Here is a 21671-nt window from a genome sequence, read left to right as displayed (position 1 = left end):
GGTCGCAAGCCGAAACGTTCCATTCTCAGCGGCCATTACATGACTGTTGTCTGCACTGTTGTAGCTGTCACGAAACGGCAATTTTGTTGTGGATGTTTTATCTGTGATTTGTGAGTGTGAACTTCGGTGTTGCAATTTTCTTATTGTTATTATCACGTTTGTGTTGTGCCATGTTGTTTCTATTCTTTTCATGCTGTGGAATGTCAATTATAAGTTTTGTTTTCGGTAATATGATTTCGGGTTTCGTGCCACGGGCCGCTCATTTTATTTATGGCATACAAAAGGATAAAAACGTGAATGACAATTAATTGAAACCCCCCCCCCTACCGACAGCTGTTGTTGATGTACCTCGATGGGGACAGCTGAAAATGTGTGCCCCAGCCAGGACTCGAACCCAGTATCTCCTGCTTCCATGGCAGACGCTCTATCCATCTGAGCCACCGAGGACACAGATGAACAGTGCGACTGCAGGGACTTATCCCACGCCTCCTGTGAAACCCACGTTCCCAACTGTCCACAATCTACATACGTAATGTTCCTAATAGATATTTTGCCCATTCACACATCACTCTTCATATATATTTGGTCTGTCAGTTCTGCACACACGTATTCAATTCTTTGAGTCAGTAGTATGCCTATCATACAAAATCACAATTCGCAGATGGCAGGCAATGGGTGAAGAAGAGAAACGAATTGTAGTTGACACAAAGAAAAAAATTCAAAGAATGTTCCAAAGCTGGGATAGGGAAATAAAAATGATGGGAACATGGCCAGAGGTTTTTTTTCTGATCCTGAAACTGCTTCAGAAATAACTGTAGTTGATATAAGAGTGATTGAAAGGTTGAAAGTTATACTGGAAGCAGTGAGAATCGTATTGATGTAGAAAAGTTTGAAGCATATGCATATGAAACATCACAACTGTAGTGGAACTTTACATTTGGCATCACATAACTCCAATAATGCATAAAGATTTGATACTTGGGGCAGCTGTAATTAAAGAAGCTATTGTATCAGTTGGTCGATTGTCAGAAGAGGCAGCTGACGCCAGAAACAAACATTTTTGACTTTATCGCACAAATTTCTCGAGAAAGAGATTTGCAACAGAGATGTCTTGTGCAGGCTGCTTCTTAGCAGCCAGCCTTTTATCAGCAACTCAAGGACAAGAATAGTGAAGAGGTGTAAGCCTTATAACAGTGATACATTGGAATTACTTCTTCCAGAGACGTCAGATATTGGTTCTCCTGAAAAAATCCAAGTAGAAAGTGGCCAGGAAGGTGAATTTGAAGATGAGTGCGAAGATCTGAGTTGTGAAGAATCAGGCTGAAGATACTGACATGAAATCTAAATGTATTAAAACGTTTACTGATTTCCACAATTGAATAAAGTTTTATCCATTTCTATGGTTTTTTATATTCTTTTAAACCTTTTCAAAGAAACAACTAATAGTTTCTTTCTGTATTTGAAACACTAACTAGTAAAACAATTTTGTACTTTTAAACTTTTTGTGGAAAATAAGTTCATAACATATTGTTCATACTTATTAATTTATAAACCAGGAGCCATACGCAAAATTGTGAATGCATTTGAAATTTACAAAACTGTAGTAACTGCTACGGTTCCAGGTTCGAATCCTGCCTCGGGCATGGATGTGTGTGATTTCCTTAGGTTAGTTAGGTTTAAGTAGTTCTAAATTCTAGGGGACTGATGACCTCAGCATTTAAGTCCCATAGTGCTCAGAGCCATCTTTGTCAGAATCAAAGCGACGGTCACCAATGTCCTATGTCTTTCTTCAGGGCTCCAAAAATATGGAAATTGAGTGGGGAGAACTAGGGATGGTACAGAGGATGTGTAACGGCTTACCAGTGTAACTTCGGACCGCCCACACATCTTCCGTACTGTCCCTATTTCTCCCCACGCAATTTCCATATTTTTGGAGCCCTGAAGAAAGGCATAGGACATTCGGGACCGTCGCTTTGATTTAGACGAAGAAATGCACGCCTGCGTACATGATCCTAAGAGATGGAAAAGAGCCACCGTGGTACAACAGGGTTAGAAAACTGCTTCGGAAGCAAAGGGAACTTCACAGCAAACATAAACATAGCCAAAGTCTTGTAGACAAACAAAAATTACGCGAAGCGAAATGTAGCGTGAGGAGGGCTATGCGAGAGGCGTTCAATGAATTCGAAAGTAAAGTTCTATGTACTGACTTGGCAGAAAATCATAAGAAATTTTGGTCTTATGTCAAAGCGGTAGGTGGATCAAAACAGAATGTCCAGACACTCTGTGGCCAAAATGGTACTCAAACAGAGGACAGACTAAAGGCCGAAATACTAAATGTCTTTTTCCAAAGCTGTTTCACAAAGGAAGATTGCACTGTAGTTCCTTCTCTAGACTGTCACACAGATGACAAAATGGTAGATATCGAAATAGACGACACAGGGATAGAGAAACAATTAAAATCGCTCAAAAGAGGAAAGGCCGCTGGACCTGATGGGATACCAGTTCGATTTTACTGAGAGTACGCGAAGGAACTTGCCCCTCTTCTTGCAGCGGTGTACCGTAGGTCTCTAGAAGAGCGTAGCGTTCCAAAGGATTGAAAAGGGGCACAGGTCATCCCCGTTTTCAAGAAGGGTCGTCGAACAGATGTGCAGAACTATAGACCTATATCTCTAACGTCGATCAGTTGTAGAATTTTGCAACACGTATTATGTTCGAGTATAATAACTTTTCTGGAGACTAGAAATCTACTCTGTAGGAATTAGCATGGGTTTCGGAAAAGACGATCGTGTGAATCCCAGGTCGCGCTATTCGTCCACGAGACTCAGAGGGCCTTAGACACGGGTTCACAGGTAGATGCCGTGTTTCTTGACTTCCGCAAGGCGTTCGATACAGTTCCCCATAGTCGTTTAATGAACAAAGTAAGAGCGTACGGACTATCAGACCAATTGTGTGATTGCATTGAAGAGTTCCTAGATAACAGAACGCAGCATGTCATTCTCAATGGAGAGAAGTCTTCCGAAGTAAGTGTGATTTCAGGTGTGCCGCAGGGGAGTGTCGTAGGAACGTTGCTATTCACTGAGGCTTTTTGTGGATGATGCTGTGCTATATCGAGAGGTTGTAACAATGAAAAATTGTACTGAAATTTTTGTGGTTGGCAGGACAGCCAACACCGTGTTACTAGAGGAGACCTAAAGGCACGCGATTTAGCTCACGCAGGCTGGCGTGAGGTCTGGAACAGGACAAGGAAATTCGAATGTAGAAACAACGGACGTAGCTAGTGGAATATTTAACTTTAATCCATTAATGATGAACGTCGCTCTTTGACGGTACATAGTTCACAATATCTAGTAACTGATAATGGCGCCTTGCTAGGCAGAAGCAAATAACGTAGCTGAAGGCTATGCTAACTATAGTCTCGGCAAATGAGAGCGTATTTTGTCAGTGAACCATCGCTAGCAAAGTCGGTTGTACAACTGGGGCGAGTGCTAGGAAGTCTCTCTAGACCTGCCGTGTGGCGGCGCTCGGTCTGCAATCATTGATAGTGGCGACACGCGGGTCCGACGAAAACTACCGGACCGCGGCCGATTTAAAGGCTACCACCTAGCAAGTGTGGTGTCTGGCGGTGACACCACAGAAATGCAGGAGGATCTGCAACGAATTGACGCATGGTGCAGGGAATGGCAATTGAATCTCAGTGTAGACAAGTGTAATGTGCTGCGAATACATAGAAAGAAAGACCCGTTATCATTTAGCTACAATATAGCAGGCCAGCAACTGGAAGCAGTTAATTCCATAAATTATCTGGGAGTAGGGCATTAGGAGTGATTTAAAATGGAATGATCATATAAAGTTGATGCCAGACTGAGATCCATTGGAAGAATCCTAAGGAAATACAATCCGAAAACAAAGGAAGTAGGTTACAGTACACTTGTTCGCCCACTGCTTGAATACTGCTCACCGGTGTGGGATCCGTACCAGATAGTGTTGATAGAAGAGAGAGAGAAGATCCAACGGAGAGCAGCGCGCTTCGTTAGAGTATCATTTAGTAATCGCGAAAGTGTTACGGTGATGATAAACTCCAGTCAAAAACTGCAGGAGAGACGCTCAGTAGCTAGGTACGGGCTTTTGTTGAAGTTTCGAGGACATACCTTCACCAAGGATTCCAGCAGTATATTGCTCTCTCCTACGTTCATCTCGCGAAGAGACCATGAGGATAAAATCACAGAGATTAGAGCCCACACAGAGGCATACCTCAATCTGTCTTTCCAGAAACAAAAAAAATTGTTCAAATGGCTCTGAGCACTATGGGACTTAATATCTATGGTCATCAGTCCCCTAGAACTTAGAACTACTTAAACCTAACTAACCTAAGGACATCACACACATCCATGCCCGAGGCAGGATTCGAACCTGCGACCGTAGCAGTCGCGCGGCTCCGTTTCCAGGAACAATACGAGACTGGAATAGAAGGGAGAATCAATAGAGGTACTCAAAATACCCTCCGCCACACACCGTCAGGTGGCTTGCGGAGTATGGATGTAGATGTAGAAGATTCATAGTTGCGTATGCAACTGCAGACTTTTTTGCCATGAAAGCATTGATCGTCTGTCTCACAGTGGGATAAATATATTAACCTGTTATTGCGATTACTATTGAAATAATAAATAGGTTACTTAATTTTTCCCATTTGTCTCTTTTTCATTTGACTGCATCTTATAAAAACCTGAACGGAAGCAGAAAAAATGGAAAAAAACTGTGTGATATGAGACACTGGCGTTAAGTACACTGTAGCGAAATCTGTCATGCTATACGCACGTAAAAGCTTACTGTATGTAGTAAATACTATACAGCTGAAAACAACTTTGCATGCTTTTGTGAAAGCTGACGGGCATAATGAGCAATACTTTCCTTCCGAGTTAGTGATTGTACGGAACAAAGACCAATCACCTTGTTTTGAAAAAAGGACGACAAAATACTTGGAATAACAACGTTTATTTAAATCGTAAATGCCAAACGGTTCGTATACCTCAGTTCCGATAGAATACGCTCTGAAGTTTTAGCTCATGCCCCCTCCCACTCCACTATATTCTTCGCAAAAGCGGTAATTCGGAAAGCACGTGTACTTGTCACAAGACACTTCGAGGCGGGTAGCGCTATATTCTGTTGTATGCTGCGAGCTATGCCTCAAAACAAGGTCTGCTTTCGTCCTATTTAACACATTACACTTTCTTGAGGTTCCGCGGGTTTAGTGACCTTGCATTCCAAGCTCATGACAGAGAGAGAGAGAGAGAGAGAGAGAGAGAGAGAGAGAGAGAGAGAGACGCGCGGGATGGGTGAGGGGGGGAGGAGGGAGGGAGAATCAGAGAGAGGCGAAGTGGGGAAGTGAATGAAACAGCGCGACGCTCAAAGTGCGTGTGCCAAAACTATGCTTTTCAAAAGTACGTACTTGTGCGAACATCAATTTGATAAATTTGAATATAGTTTGGGTGTCGCCACGAATAATATTAAGAATCGCATTAGTTGTTATGGACGAGGAGACATGATACTTTGATTTGAAAACCCACAGTCGGTTATGTTCCGTATCCACAAATATAGGTTTTAGAGTGGAGAATATTTTTAGTATTATCTAAATATTACTTTTTTCCAGGTATATACATATAGTGCTCGATTTCTCACACTACGCACAGGCTCTCCGTACCGGGCCGGTCGGAGTGGCCGTGCGGTTCTAGGCGCTGCAGTCTGGAGCCGAGCGACCGCTACGGTCGCAGGTTCGAATCCTGCCTCGGGGAATGGATGTGTGTGATGTCCTTAGGTTAGTTAGGTTTAATTAGTTCTAAGTTCTAGGCGACTGATGACCTCATAAGTTAAGTTGCATAGTGCTCAGAGCCATCTCCGTACCGGAACCTTTGACGGAAAAAATCAAAACCGCAGATTTTGAGATGTGGTACGATAGCAGTTTTGCTGCGGTTGAAGCGATTTAAAACAGTTGTTATATTAACACTTTTAAAATACTCGGAAAAGCGTTAAACTAACGTTTTAAGATCTTTCAAAAACAGTCCCTGAGTGTATGTATGTATGTATATGTGTGTGTGTGTGTGTGTGTGTGTGTGTGTGTGTGTGTGTGTGTGTGATGTACGTTATAGCAAGCTAAATGGATACGAGCACCAGAAGAAATCTTGCGCTTATTTATGTAATCCGCAAATGCTCCAGAGAATTAGGTTAGCGATACTAGCTTCAAAAGGCATGCAAAAGGTTACTGGGTGTTTCGTTTTATTAGTACATCAATAAGAACAAAGGAATATTAATCTCAATGTCTCGTCAAAGGCAGATTGTAACGTAAGATCAATACTAAATTTAGGCACTACTTAACGTGATCAATATGTTGCAACGTAAGGAGAAGCCCCAACAAGCTATGACAAAAATTTAAAACCAATGATAATAATTACCGCGGCCGCTGTAAAGCGCAGATAAAGATATATTTTTCTACGCCGGAAGGCGGATAACAAATGATAAAAAAAACTCCATTCTTTTTTTTGTCAATTAATAGAGAGACTCTGTCTGTACTTTTCGAGTGGAGAATTATTTTTGTAAGATGTGTGTGGTAGCCATTTGTGTTGTTTGAATATTAATTATTTTTTGTGCAAAACGACGCAAGTTTTCTTTTCTTCCGCGCATCATTTCGATGTCAGGTCTACAAACGGCCTGCATTCGAAAGAAAAAGCCCGATTAAGAACTGTTACACACACGGTTAACATATAAATACAGATGGCGGAAGGAGATGAATATAATCAAGGGCAGCAGAAACAAGTTCACGTTAAAATGGACTCAAAGAAGAGAAACTATAAAAATCCTAAATTTTGATATTAATTGAAAATAATTGATTTCTATTACTCTCTTTATTTATGTACCCTTCATTATTATGACTATTTCTATGTATATGTACTTAAATTGGCACATCAAGCAAAATTAAATGACCAAATTTAAGAGCATATTGTTCTGCAAGTTAGTTATTTCCTCATCATGCTGGTTATTGTAGCAAACACAGAAGCACATTAACGCCTTTAAAATAACGTTAGCGTCTGGGTTGTAACACACTGGACCGTTAACTCTACGTAGTTTGGTGCCAAAAAATAAGTAGCCAATGAAAATGCCGATATTCCGATAATAGGGTGGGTAGCGTCACCAGAACCATTTAACGTTAATGTTTATGATATTGTGTTATCATGAGGTAACAGACTTATTTTGTAGTTGTAAGTTTTCCAACAGAAACGGTTACATACCAGGCAACTCATGCCACAACTAATTAGTTCGCAAAGTAGTAAATGGATATTCTCGTATGCTTGCAATGGATTAAACGTGCAGTTAGTAACCAAAGAAAGCGGTGAAATACTACTGTGCGAGCGGTTGTATCACAAATAACAATGCACAGCAGAGTATACAAAAACAGCAGTGTTCTATGTGTAAACAGATTACTAATGTGATCCGTACATTTCATTTCCGCATCGCTACAGACATCCACAGTATTTCGCCTGGGGATGGGTCGACACGTGAAAACGCCGCTCCAGTCTCGCGACAACCGATCTCTCGCCACTTGTCCAAAATAAAACCCACGCGACCGAAGCACATGCCGCTGTGTGAGTCTCGCTGTTTCTTTTCGTGTAGGACCACGTGATCACTCCATGGGCATGCGCATTTCAGCCCGCCAGGCACAAACTTGTGTTCCTCTCCACATATCCACGCGTGAATATACAGCTACCGAACACCATTTGCAAATGTCTCACTGCTAAGTGTGGTTGCTACTTTGCCTCCTCTGCTTTTTTTGCGTTAGATACATGTCAGTAAAAACAGAACCCTTATAGGATCATTTTGTTTTCCGCTTGTCTATGCTTGTCTCCCTGTCCAGCTGTTTAAGACCTCTTTTTCTCCGAAAAGAATATATGCCCATCAAGTTGAGATTTATGTCACATCTACTGCCCCTTGGCGATGTAAACATTTTAAGCTTCAAAAGTCAATGCATTCAAAAGAATGGGCCATTTACATCACATATATTATTTTGACATTCGAAAACTCATGCACCTAAAACTATAGGGTACTTTCCGTTGACCTAGACTCTCGAAATTAGGCAAGAAACGAGATTTCACAAAACAACTAAATGAAAAAAGTCCAAAAATCGTTAATTTTTAATTAAGTTACATAATTTTTAGGGTTCTGTCCCTCAATCTGTAAAAACGGAACACCTTTAGGATCGTTTTGTTGTCTGTCTGTCTGTCAAGAACCTTTTTTCTCAGGTACGAGTTAGACGTATCGAGTTCAAATTTGTCACATATTAAGGTCTATGGTCTCTCGGCAGCGCAAAAATTGTAAGCTTGTAAGTCAATGCAATCAAAAGATACGGACGTTTACACCACATATTTTGGTACTCGAAAACTCACCGATGAAAACTTGTACGCTGCTTTCCAGTGAAGACTCATGAAATTAGGAAAGAAGTGATGTTTTACAGTACAAGTAGAGTGCAAGAAAAAAATACGAAAATTATTAATTTTTAATTATAACACGCGAAATGAATTTACTCGTAATTGTCTTGACGATAGTGAGCGTTTTAAGGGGCGCATTACTGTAATATGTCGGAGGAATGTACTTGCGTTGAAGTTAACTTGTGGTAACTGTCATTTGTAGTTGAGACTTTAGTGGTATTATAAGGGATTTGTATGATGATCTGCGAGTCAGCTTAAAGTGATTTGAGTGTAGCAGACCTTATAAAAGGGAGAAATATGATATGAGAGATACATTATGTTTACTTTGCGTAAGTGTATTATTCTTAGAAATCAGTGATTTATTTCAAAAAATGGTTCAAATGGCTCTGAGCACTATGGGACTTAACATCTTAGGTCATCAGTCCCTTAGAACTTAGAACTACTTAAACCTAACTAATCTAAAGACATCACACACATCCATGCTCGAGGCAGGATTCGAACCTGTGACCGTAGCAGGACATCACACAACACCCAGCCATCACGAGGCAGAGAAAATCCCTGACCCCGCCGGGAATCGAATCCGGGAACCTGGGCGTGGGAAGCGAGAACGCCACCGCACGACCACGAGATGCGGGCAGTGATTTATTTCAAAAAATCGTAATACGTTGGTCCTCGCCGAATTCTGAGCAGACAAGCTTATGCGCTGTATTATACGTTTAATTTACTAATAATTCTATTTTCTTTGTATTTAAAAACTTACCACAAATCGATACCCTTTAAAATGTAGCTGCTACAGTCAATTTAACCATTAGTGCAGATCCATCTTGCACAATGTAATTTCGAAGCCGCCCGATGGCAGATGCTTATTTCAGGCTATAGGTTTCTCAATTTATAATTCTGTCACTATTCAACAAACCCAGTTTCTAAGAACTACAAGAGTTGGGGGATAAGTTTATATTAATCAATGTTCAGGAAGACAGTTTCCGTTGACATCAAGAGTACGAACGACGCTGCTACGGTGAAGACAGTAGGATATTTGTTTGAAGAGTATCAACGTGATGCGAGTATTCTATGTGGTGTATTAGGCATGGAAGAATATCCAATAAAGCGTTTACTTTTTTCGGGCAATCTGCCGTTGGGACATATGATTTTTGTTCGCCAGTAAAGTACAAAGTCAACAAATAGTCCAGTCAACAATATTCAGAAAAATCCCGCAAATAAAATACAAAATCCGAAGGCAGAGGGCCGCCGAAGACGTAATAAAAGTTGTCGCCCACAAAAACTTGAAAATTCTTGTTCGGAACAAGTGTATGAAGGTATTCAGGAATATAGGAAGGCACATCAAAAGGATATAACACGTTCAAATAAGGAACAGACTATCAAAGAGATTACAAATATCTAGAAATAAGCGTCAAAATCATCGGGCGAGTAATGCAGCTGCACGACATGCGAGCATCCTGTAGACAGGGGGAATGAACGTGCTCGTGACAAGTCTGCATGACGTGTACTGCGTGGGACCCTGTATAAAAGAGAATGAACTTGCTGTCGACAAGGCCGCAGGGCGTACATTACGCAAGGACCCTGTATACAGAGAGACTGAACGTGTTCGTAATGCCGCACGACGTGTAGACCTATTACGCAAGAATCCGCTATGACGAGAAAATTACATGTTCGTGACGAAGTCCGCATGGCTTGTATTACGAGAGGATCTTTGTATGCAGGGACGAAGAACAAATGCGTAATACAACTGAACGTCAACTACGTAGACAAGATTCAAATTACGTTGACCATGAGAAAGAGACACGAGGTCTTCGAACAAAAAAAACTCTTATAACAGTTTTTTGAAAATATTGTTGATGGTTACACGAATACCTGTTCCTGTTGCGGTCGTTTGTGGCACACACCTTCTCTTAGGGTTATGAGAAAGAATCAGCTGCCTAATATTTTTTCAGAACAAAACTTAGAGAACATATTTGTAATCAATATGTCTGCTGCCTGCGGTTATTTTTGTTACACGTGTCTTAATACCTAAAAGATGGTAAAATGCCACGGCCTTTAGTGACATACCGAAATTCCAGACATTTTGCAACAACTTACACATCTCGAAGAATGTACTGTGTCACCGCGACACATATTTCTTAAGTTAGTTAGATGTGGTCAAGGTCTGTTTCCAATATGGATTTGTAGAAAATGTAGTCAATATTCCAGTCGATGTAAACACGATGGCATCAGCCTTTCCACGGCTTCCATCTGACAGTCGCGTAACGACAAATCTCCTGAAGAGAAAAATGTGTTTTAAACATGGCCGGAACGAACGTGTTCGACCCGCAAAGGTGAGAGAAGCAGCGAAATATGTAGTCTAGATGGAATTGTTTAAGAATTAGGAATATTATGATGATAAACGGACATATAACGACGAAGTTGATACCGATACCAATTGTACAGACAACAATGAATGCACTTATGAACTTGGTGAGTTACAAGATGAACCTATAACTCCCTGCAAATGCAAAAACTTCACTTGATAATGAGCAGGACGTCGTCGTAACAACGGCACCTGATTAGGGCAAGTACCCGCCATCATTGGTTTATAGCGATAATTGGCAAGAATTAGCTTCTGTTAAGGTTTATGGTGGAATGAAACGGAAATTTAGAATAAAACTGTATTGCCCTCAGATAATGAAATCCGAAACACGTCGATATAATAGAAGAGCAATGCGGCAAGATTAATTATCCATTATATATATAATTCTTTCGGACAGGTCCGAAAATGTGTGCCTCAGCCGGGACTCAAACTCGAGATCTCCTGCTGTTACTTGCGGCTTTTTGGCTATTCCCATACGAGTTCGGGCACTGTTTGTGCATCCGCACAGGAGAAGAAGATGATCAAATGGCCGGTGAGCCTTATATATATATATATATATATATATATATATATATATATATATATATATATATGCAGAGGGGTCCAAAAAATGTATCCACTGTTTAAAAGTCCATAACTGGCAAACTAACTGACGGAGTTGTCTCATCTTTGGTAGTGTAACAGTCTGTAGTTCCGGCAATCGCCACACAAGCGTTGTATTGCGTTTTTTTTGTTTTGTCAGATGACAGTCGCCAGATGGTCAGTGTTTTGTTCTTAGTTGCACCTAGTTACTCGACTAAACATGGCTGGCGCAAGGCTTACATTCGAAACAGAGCCACCGACACGCTTAACGATTCGTCGTGTTCGAGACAAATTTGAAGCCGAAGGCTGTATTAAAGATGTACACAAACAACGATCTGGACGACCTGTAACAGTAACAAGTCCAGCTAACTCCCGTCCTGTGTTACAACAATTCACTCGCTTACCACAGAAGTCTGTGAGACAGTGTGCCCGTGAAACTGGAGTGAGTCGCTCAAGTGTTCGGCGAAGTTTGAAGACAGCAAAGTGGAAGTGCTACATCCCACGATTGCTACACGCAATGAACGAGGACGACCCAGATCGAAGAATGGAGTACTGCGAGTCGTTTACTAACATGGTGCGCAACGATGAAGAGTTTCCAGACATGATTGTGTGGTCTGATGAGGCACAGTTCAAACTCAAAAGTACAGTAAATCGCCACAATTGCATCTACTGGGCCGCCGAAAATCTGAACGTCCATGTAGACAAAACCGTGAATTTGCCAGGAGAAAATGTGTGGTGTGGGTTGTCTTACCGAGGCTTGATTGGGCCATTCTTCTTTGACGATACAGTTACCAGTGAGGTGTACATTCAGAAGCTTCAGACATCCATTTTACCTGCCATCCGAGACTTGTATGCGGACGAAAGAGTTTACTTTCAACAAGATGGTGCCCCAGCCCAATACCGAAATCCTGTTCGGGCGTATCTCGACGAAAATCTACCAGGAAGATGGATAGGCCGTAGAGGTGCTGTGGAGTATCCTCCACGTTCCTCAGATCTAACTCCTCTGGACTTTTACCAGTGGGGAACACTAAAGGACGTCGTTTATCGACAAAAGCCACGCACACTGGATGAACTTCGAGAATTCATTGTACATTCATGTGCAAATATCCAACTGAAGACGTTGCAGTCAGTAGTTCGTGCTGCAGTTCGGCGGCATCATTTGTGTGTGGATGTTAATGGTGACCATTTCGAACACCTACAGTGATATCTTTAAGTTGGACTTTAAGCTACACTTTCACCAAAAATGAGAGAACTCCGTCAATTAGTTCGCGAGTTATGGACTTTACCCCTAGCTGCTTTCAAGCGTTGATATAAGTCAACGGAGACGTTTGAAAATATGTGCCCTCGGAGGCTTGTTGGATAGTGTGTCTGCCACGTAAGCAGGAGATCCCGGGTTCGAGTCCCTGTCGGGAAGCACATTTTCAACTGTCCCCGCTGATGTATATCAACGCCTGTCGACAGCTTAGGGGCTTGATTTAATTATCATTTCATTCTAAGAGAGCTGTATGGTCAGCGATGAACAGATACCATCTTCTTATACCCCTCGAAGACGACAGAAAAATTTTAAAAATGGGAAAAAGAGTAAAAGAAATTACTGGACGACTTAGTAAACATTTCGGCACATTTCACATTTGATGAGGACTTTGCATCATCTGAAGAACTTCGACCAATACATATTAGCAGTCAGATCTCCATATAAACGGCCCAAAATATATTTACAAAGACGCCGCAAATGTGTCAAGGTTAATCCGTTTTTCAAAGAAGTGTTGGAATTAAAGCAGCTAACATGGACTGTCAATTTATACTGAATCCATCAGCGTGTTCAGTTTACAACGTCGATTGTATTAATATAATGAACTTGGGAGCCAAGTAAGTGACCCAGATCAGTGTATACACTTACATGAACGACAAGTACATTCAGTAGCAGGAATGATTGTCCGCACAGTAATATTGTGTGAAGATGATGTATTGAGATTAGATGGAATTTTTAACTTTGGTTGAAATGGGTCTGAGCACTATGGCACTTAACTTCTTAGGTCAACAGTCCCCTGGAACTTGGAACTACTTAGACCTAACTAACCTAAGGACATCACACGCATCCATGCCCGAGGCAGGATTCGAACCTGCGACGTTGCGGTCGCGTGGTTCCAGACTATAGCGACTAGAACCGCTCGGCCACCCCGGCCCGGCTTTTAATTCTGGTCAAAGACATTATGCACTACATTTAGGACACATTTTCACTCAAGAATCACCATCGCTGTTTTACTATTTCGTTAGTGGTGGGGTTAGTGTGCGCAAACGTTTACTAATCAAGGGTTTGTATCAATATTTGAAGCTTATTTTTAATAATAGAGATCTGGATGTAAAACCTGACGATGCTACAAATTTGTTTTGTGCATACAAGGCAAAAGTCGCTTTTGCAATCGGTGGTGAAACTGCACGCAATACATTTGGACTTCCTGTGTCCCAGTGTTGCTAAACAATGCCAGCGTTATCAGAAAGCACTGGGAAAACGTAAGCATGTAAATCTGCAAAAGGAAAATTAATTATTTTGGATGAAAGAGCTCTGTTTTTGATAATGACACGGCCACCGATTAAAACCTCTCTCCCACAACACATCAACAGTTCGCATCTTGTTTCTACATTTGTGAACAGTAAGATAGTGCTGGTTTCAAGTGCAGATTCGCAGTGAAGGCAAAGTGGAAATTGGGAAACGGTAAGAGTAACTGTGATTGCGCGCGCACACACACACACACACACACACACACACACACATATATATATATATATATATATATATATATATATATATATATATATATATATATATAACTAAGAAGAACGAAACTTGTCTAGCTTGAAGGGGGAAACCAGATGGCTCTATGGGTTGGCCCGCTAGATGGCGCTGCCATAGGTCAAACGGATATCAACTGCGTGATTTTAAATAGGAACCCCCATTTTTATTACATATTCGTGTAGTGTGTAAAGAAATATGAATATTTTAGTTGGATCACTTTTTTCGCTTTGTGATAGATGGCGCTGCAATAGTCACAAACGTGTAAGTACGTGGTATCACGTAACATTCCGCCAGTGCGGACGGTATTTGCTTCGTGATACATTACCCGTGTTAAGATGGGCCGTTTACCAATTGCGGAAAAGTTCCATATCATGTTGATGTATGGCTATTGTGATAAAATGCCCAACGGGCATGTGCTATGTACGCTGCTCGGTATCCTGGACGACATCATCCAAGTGTCCGGACCGTTCGCCGGATAGTTGCGTTATTTAAGGAAACAGGAAGTGTTCAGCCACATGTGAAACGTCAACCGCGACCTGCAACAAATGATGATGCCCAAGTAGATGTTTTAGCTCCTGTCGCGGCTAATCCGCACATCAGTAGCAGGCAAATTGTGCGAGAATCGGGACTCTCAAAAACGTCGGTGTTCAGAATGCTACATCAACTTCGATGCACCCGTACCATATTTATATGTACCAGGAATTGCATAGCGACGACTTTGAATGTCGTGTACAGTTCTGCCACTGGGCACAAGAGAAATTACGGGACGATGACAGATATTTTGCACGCGTTCTATTTAGCGACGAAGCGTCATTCACCAACAGCGGTAACGTAAACCGGCATAATATGCACTATTGGGCGACGGAAAATCCACGATGGCTGCGACAAGTGGAACATCAGCCACCTTGACGGGTTAATGTATGGTGCGGCATTATGGGAGGAAGGATAATTGGCCTCCGTTTTATCGATGGCAATCTACATGGTGCAATGTATGCTGATTTCCTACGTAATGTTCTACCGATGTTACTACAAGATGTTTCACTGCATGACAGAATGACGATGATCTTCCAACATGATGGATGTCCGGCACATAGCTCGCGTGCGGTTGAAGCGGTATTGCATAGCATATTTCATGACAGGTGGATTGGTCGTCGAAAGATCATACCACGGCCCGCACGTTCACCGGATCTGACATTCCCGGATTTCTTTATGTGGAGAAAGTTGAAGGATATTTGCTAGCGTGACCCATCGACAACGCCTGACAACATGCGTCAGCGCATTGTCAATCCATGTGCGAACATCACGGAAGGCAAACTACTCGCTGTTGAGAGGAATGTCGTCACACGTATTGGCAAATGCGTTGATGTTGACGGACATCATTTTGAGCATTTATTGCATTAATGTGGTATTTACATGTAATCACGCTGTAACACCATGCGTTCTCAGAAATGATAAGTTCACAAAGGTACATGTATCACGTTGGAACAACCGAAATAAAATGTTCAAACGTACCTACGTTCTGTATTTTAATTTAAAAAAACCTACCTGTTACCAACTGTTCGTCTAAAATTGTGAGCCATATGTTTGTGACTATTACAACGTCATCAATCACAAAGCGAAAAAAGTTGTCCAACTAAAACATTCATATTTCTTTACGTACTACATGAATATGTAATAAAAAATGGGGGTTCCTATTTAAAAAAAACGCAGTTGATATCCGTTTGACCTGTGGCAGTGCGATCTAGTGGGTCAGGCCAACCATAGCGCCATCTGGTTTCCCCCTTCAAGCTAGACCAGTTTCGTTCTTTGCAGTTTTTCCGTTTGATGCTTATTTCGTGAGATATTTGGCCCGGTCACTACCAATGGACCACCATGTATATAGGGTGTTTGAGGAGGAAAGGTCAATATTTTAAACAGTGGTGGTGTAAGTAATTCTGAACAAAAAATGTTATATGAACATAGGTCCGCAAATGCTTCGTTAGGGAGGTGTGGGTGTTGAAAGGAACTTTAATTCTGCAAAATTGATGTGCACAACGTGAACGTATGCATAATACAACTGCACTGTGACGTGATTTCGTGATTTTCTTGAAAACAATGTTACAGAGGAATACAGTTATATTACAAATTTTTACATAACGTTTATTTACTTCGCGTTTAGTACAGAATGCATTACTATATGCATGTTACATGTATTCCGTTGAAAATGACGTACCACGTCTTTAACGGCTTTAACATCATGCCTGTGGTTGGTTCAGGGAAACATATCTGGGCAGCAAATATAGAAAATTTGTGGAACCTATCCAAAAATAAATTTGTAAGCGAACAAGGACACAAGTGTGAGCTTCAATCTCAGGTTAAGAAAATTATGTCGTTTGGTGATCCTAAACTTAGTACGTTGAGATAAGGCATACTTCGATTAGAGAAAATTTGTAATTGACGATTCAGTGAGTCGCGTAGTGGGGGCAGGCTGCAGCGAATCGCAGCTGTTTCTTAGGCTACACGTGTTCGCTGCGTTTGAGAGGCTGGCCACGTGACGCAGGCTCAAAGTGGAGGGAAGAGGCAAGCAAAGCCTGACACAGGGGATACTTTCTCTTTGTGGGCGCCAACTGGGATCGCATGAGCACGTGGCCTCTGTCTACGGGTTGGAAATCCTTCTTCCCAGCACCTCAGACAAACTGTCAATCACAAAATTATTTTAAGTGCACACTAATGATTTTTAAAAGCCTAAAATTTGGTACTTCTTACATATTGTTTGAAAACGCTGGACTTTTTTTCTGTATGCTTTCCCTCCATAATTTGAAGCCATTTTTATACGGTTTGCCGGCCGGTGTGGCCGAGTGGTTCTAGGCGCTACAGTCTAGAACCGCGCGACTGCTACGGTCGCAGGTTAGAATCCTGCCGCGGGCATAGATGTGTGTGCTGTCCTTAGGTTACTTAGGTTTAAGTAGTTCTAAGTTCTGGGGGACTGATGACCTCAGGAGTGAAGTCCCATAGTGCTCCGAGCCATTTGAACCATTTTACGGCCATTCGTTTTTCATGTGAGGGCAGTGTGAATTACTGGAGATTCTGGGCTTTGATTTCAACTAATTGGCAGGTAAGAATTAGTATATTACTATTTATATTACTGTAATATATCCTAAGCATGTAAATTAGGGAAATTACAAGTAAGGATAAATAACATAATACAAGAACACTAACTTTTTTTTTTTATTACAAGGAATGTTAGAGCTAACTTCATCTTGCTCAGAAATTTACTTCGTGTGAATGTGTAACTGATATCACTATAAAAAAAATTCCCAATTTGAACCAATATCGTAAACACAGAAAATTAAATGTCCACCGTGAGTCACGTCTCTGAGTCACAGTTATACTTTTTTTAATGCTAAAAGAACATTATACCTTTAACAGCAGCAGAAAGACAGAAAAGGAGGTAGGGAAAGTTAAAGAATGAGGAAAAATATGAAGAATTTAAGAAGAAGCTAGAATAAGTCAACAGAAATATTAAAAAAAGTTTCTGCATTTGAGTCCATAAAAACAATGCCTTATTAGAATAAAGCAGACAAGAGAACCACTTGTATGAATATCAAGAGCTCAGTTGGAAACCCAGTTCTAAGCAAAAAAGGGAAAGCAGAAAGGTGGAAGGAGTATATAGAGGGTCTATACAAGGGCGATGTTCTTGAGGACAATATTATGGAAATGGAAGAGGATGTAGATGAAGATGAAATGGGAGATACGATACAGCGTGAAGAGTTTGACAGAGCACTGGAAGACCTGAGTCGAAACAAGGCACCAGGAGTAGCCAACATGCCATTAGAACTGCTGACAGCCTTGGGAGAACCAGTCCTGATAAAACTCTACCATCTGATGAGCAAGATGTGTGAGCCAGGCGAAATATCCTCAGACTTCAAGAAGAATATAATAATTCCAGTCCCAAAAAAGGAGGTGTTGACAGACGTGAAAATTACCGAACTATCAGTTTAATATGTCACAGCTGCAAAACACTAACACGAATTCTTTACAGACGAATGGAAAAAGTGGTAGAAGCCGACCTCGGGGATCAGTTTGGGTTGCGTAGAAATATTGGCACACGTGAGGCAATACTGACCATATGACTTTCTTAGAAATATTGGAACACGTGAGGCAATACTGACCTTATGACTTATCTTAGAAGAAAGATTAAGGAAAGGCAAACCTACGTTTCTGCCATTTGTAGACTTAGAGAAAGCTTTTGACAATGTTGACTGGAATACTCTCTTTTAAATTCTAAAGGTAGCAGGGGTAAAATATAGGGAGCGAAAGGCTATTTACAATTTGTTCAGAAGCCAGATTGCAGTTATAAGAGTCGAGGGGCATGAAAGGCAAGCAGTGGTTGGCAAGGGAGTGAGACAGGGTTGTAGCGTCTCCCCGATGTTATTCAGTCTGTATATTGAGCAAGCAGTAAAGGAAACAAAAGAAAAATTCGGAGTAGGTATTAAAATCCATGGAGAAGAAATAAAAACTTTGAGGGTCGCCGATGACATTGTAATTCTACCAGAGACAGCAAAGGACTTGGAAGAGCAGTTGAACGGAATGGACAGTGTCTTGAAAGGAGGATATCTCATGAACATCAACAAAAGCAAAATAAGGATAATGGAATGTAGTCGAATTAAGTCGGGTGATGCTGAGGGAATTAGATTAGGAAATGAGACACTTAAAGTAGTAAAGGAGTTTTGTTATTTGGGGAGCAAAATAACTGATGATGGTGGAAGTAGAGAAGATATAAAATGCAGACTGGCAATGGCAAGGAAAACGTTTCTGAAGAAGAGAAATTTGTTAACATCGAGTATAGATTTAAGTGTCAGGAAGTCGTTTCTGAAAGTATTTGTATGGAGTGTAGACATGTGTGGAAGTGAAACATGGACGACAAATAGTTTGGACAAGAAGAGAATAGAAGCTTTCGAAATGTGGTGCTACAGAAGAATGCTGAAGATTAGATGGGTAGATCACATAACTAGTGAGGAAGTATTGAATAGGAATGAGGAGAAGAGAAGTTTGTGGCACAACTTGACCAGAAGAAGGGTTCGGTTGGTAGCACATGTTCTGAGGCATCAAGGGATCAGAAATTTAGCACTGGAGGGCAGCGTGGAGGGTAAAAATCGTAGAGGGAGATCTAGAGATGAATACACTAAGCAGATTCAGAGGGATGTAGGATGCAGTAAGTACTGGGAGATGAAGAAGCTTGCACGGGAGAGGGTAGCATGGAGAGCTGGATCAAACCAGTCTCAGGACTGAAGACCACAACAACAACATTAGAAGAAAGAATATCTAAAACTAAGGAGAGAATTAGAAAACATAGCGCAACATAAGATGCAAAATCAGCAACATGGTAAAGCTAGTTTTTCGCCGAATAGGTCACATAGTGCTCCATGTAAAGGCATGGCTCGAGCTGATCGTTTCTTGCCACTGTCACCACGACGAAAAGTCGTAGTTGTTCTTGAGCTGTTCAGTGACTTGTGTGGAAATTCATCAGATGGAAAGCCTGACAGACCCAGTCATGGCAGTAGTTCACAAAATAGAGAACTTAGTTCTGAAACTAGCGACTTGGTAATTAGTTTCTACTGGTATGACATCAGTTGCCAGTAACCAGGCAGGGAGGACACAATAGTGATCAGAGAAAATAATGAGAAAAAATCAGTTCACACTCATCACTTAGTCATGTCCATGATGGAAACATATGAGGTATTCAAATAGGAATAGCCTGTAGTTCAAATCGGGAAATCTAAGTTTGCAGACGTGCAGTCACCACACGTTCAATTAAGCAGCAAACTACCTCGTAATGTATGTTTGTGTAAATATCACAAAAATTTCATAAATGCTGTCACAGCATTCATACGAAATAGGATAATATTCCACCTTTCAGCATCAAATTTGTATCATCCATTATATGCTAGCCACCCAGTGAGCTTTGTTGGCGGAATGAAGCTAACTGTCAAAATGGCAGTGGTTTCAAAGTAGCCTATAAAATTGATGAGCTGGAAATTGCGAATTTATCGTGGTATATTTGGAAGGTGTAAGGAAAAAAATCAAGGAAGAAGGCTCTACAGCTGATGTGAAATATTTCGCCGCACTCTCCTATGGGCTACGTTCACCGTACGCCCCACTTTGATTTCTGCGGTTATTTCACGCAGTGTTGCTTGCCTGTTGGAAATCAGCTGTGTCACTAAGTAAAGCCAGTTTTTCTAATAATTCAGATCTCAGACAAATGTTATCAAGTATTAGTGGATAGGCTAGCATTGCACTAAGCTGTGCCGTTTACGAGCAGATATATAGACAGCCTTATCCGGCGACACCATCACGAGGTAAGAACTTTTCAGTTTATTTCTCACGGACAGATTCAGATTGATTTCACAGGGCCATGACGTAGCGCTGCTTACGTCAAAATTTACCAGTTCTTCATGAATTAAGGTTTATCAGTTTCCTTATGTCAGAATTAAATTATACAAATTTAATTATTTTTATATTTTATTTTCTGTTCGGGAATGTTACACATCTTATATATATATATAGGAAGGTTACACACTGAATCACGGATCAATGGAAACGTGTCGCCTCATCGGATGAATCACGTTTTTGCTACAGCAGGTCGATGGTCACCTCCATAAACGCCGCTATCCACGCGAACAGCGGTTCGAAATGTGCACCGCGCGAAGGACGCAGCTTGTTTGGCGCAGTGTTATGCTATGGGAGACATTCTGCTGCGCTGGCGTGGGACCTGTGGTAGTAATGGGCGACACACTGGCAGCTGTGGACCAACTGCACTCCTTTATGCTTGATGTCTACCCCACTGGTGACGTCATCTTCCAGCAGGATAATTGTCCGCGTCTCAAAAGTCAAAACCGTGCTACAGGTTTGAGGAGTATGGTAGTGTACTCACGTTGATGTCTTGGCCACGAAATTCGCTTGATGTGAATCCAATTGGAATCATTTGGGTCGCAATCAGGCGCCATCACCGCGCACACAAATCAGTGGCCCGCTGTCTGAGGAAATTACATTACTTCAGCGTCATGTACATCTACATCTACATGGATATCCTGCAAATCACATTCAGGTGCCTGGCAGAGGGTTCATCGAACCACCTTTACAATTCTCTATTATTTCAATCTCGTATAGCGCGAGGAAAGAATGAACACCTGTATCTTTCCGTACGAGCTCTGATTTCCCTTATTTTATCGTGGTGATCGTTCCTCCCTATGTACGACGCTGTCAACAAAATATTTTCGCACTCGGAGGAGAAAGTTGGTGATTGGAATTTCGTGAGAGAAGATTCCGTCGCAATGAAAAACGCCTTTCTTTTAATGATGTCCATCCCAAATCCTGTATTATTTCTGTAACACACTCTCCCATATTTCGCGATAATGCAAAACGTGCTGCCTTTCTTGGAACTTTTTCGATGTACCCCGTCAGTCGTATCTGG

The 21671-nt window shown here is 41.4% G+C and overlaps 1 protein-coding gene across 3 annotated transcripts in view; it reads right to left on the bottom strand.

Annotated features, from left to right (window-relative positions):
* LOC126336375 (sialin-like) overlaps positions 1 to 21671 on the bottom strand; it is a 207135-nt gene that overhangs the window by 92942 nt on the left and 92522 nt on the right. The window contains exon 1 of one of the 3 annotated variants that reach the window (XM_049999986.1): positions 7489 to 7630. The exons of the other annotated variants lie outside the window; for them this stretch is intronic. Within the exon in view, the coding sequence (XP_049855943.1) occupies positions 7489 to 7495 (7 nt within the window). The 5' untranslated portion in view covers positions 7496 to 7630. Of the gene's footprint in view, positions 1 to 7488; positions 7631 to 21671 lie in introns of those variants that run through there. 3 annotated transcript variants of the gene reach the window in all.

The sequence above is a fragment of the Schistocerca gregaria genome, chromosome 2 (genome assembly GCF_023897955.1).
Source record: "Schistocerca gregaria isolate iqSchGreg1 chromosome 2, iqSchGreg1.2, whole genome shotgun sequence".
NCBI classification, from domain to species: domain Eukaryota; kingdom Metazoa; phylum Arthropoda; class Insecta; order Orthoptera; family Acrididae; genus Schistocerca; species Schistocerca gregaria.
Note: the sequence above shows the minus strand (reverse complement) of the source record. Positions and strands in the feature narration are given on the sequence as shown.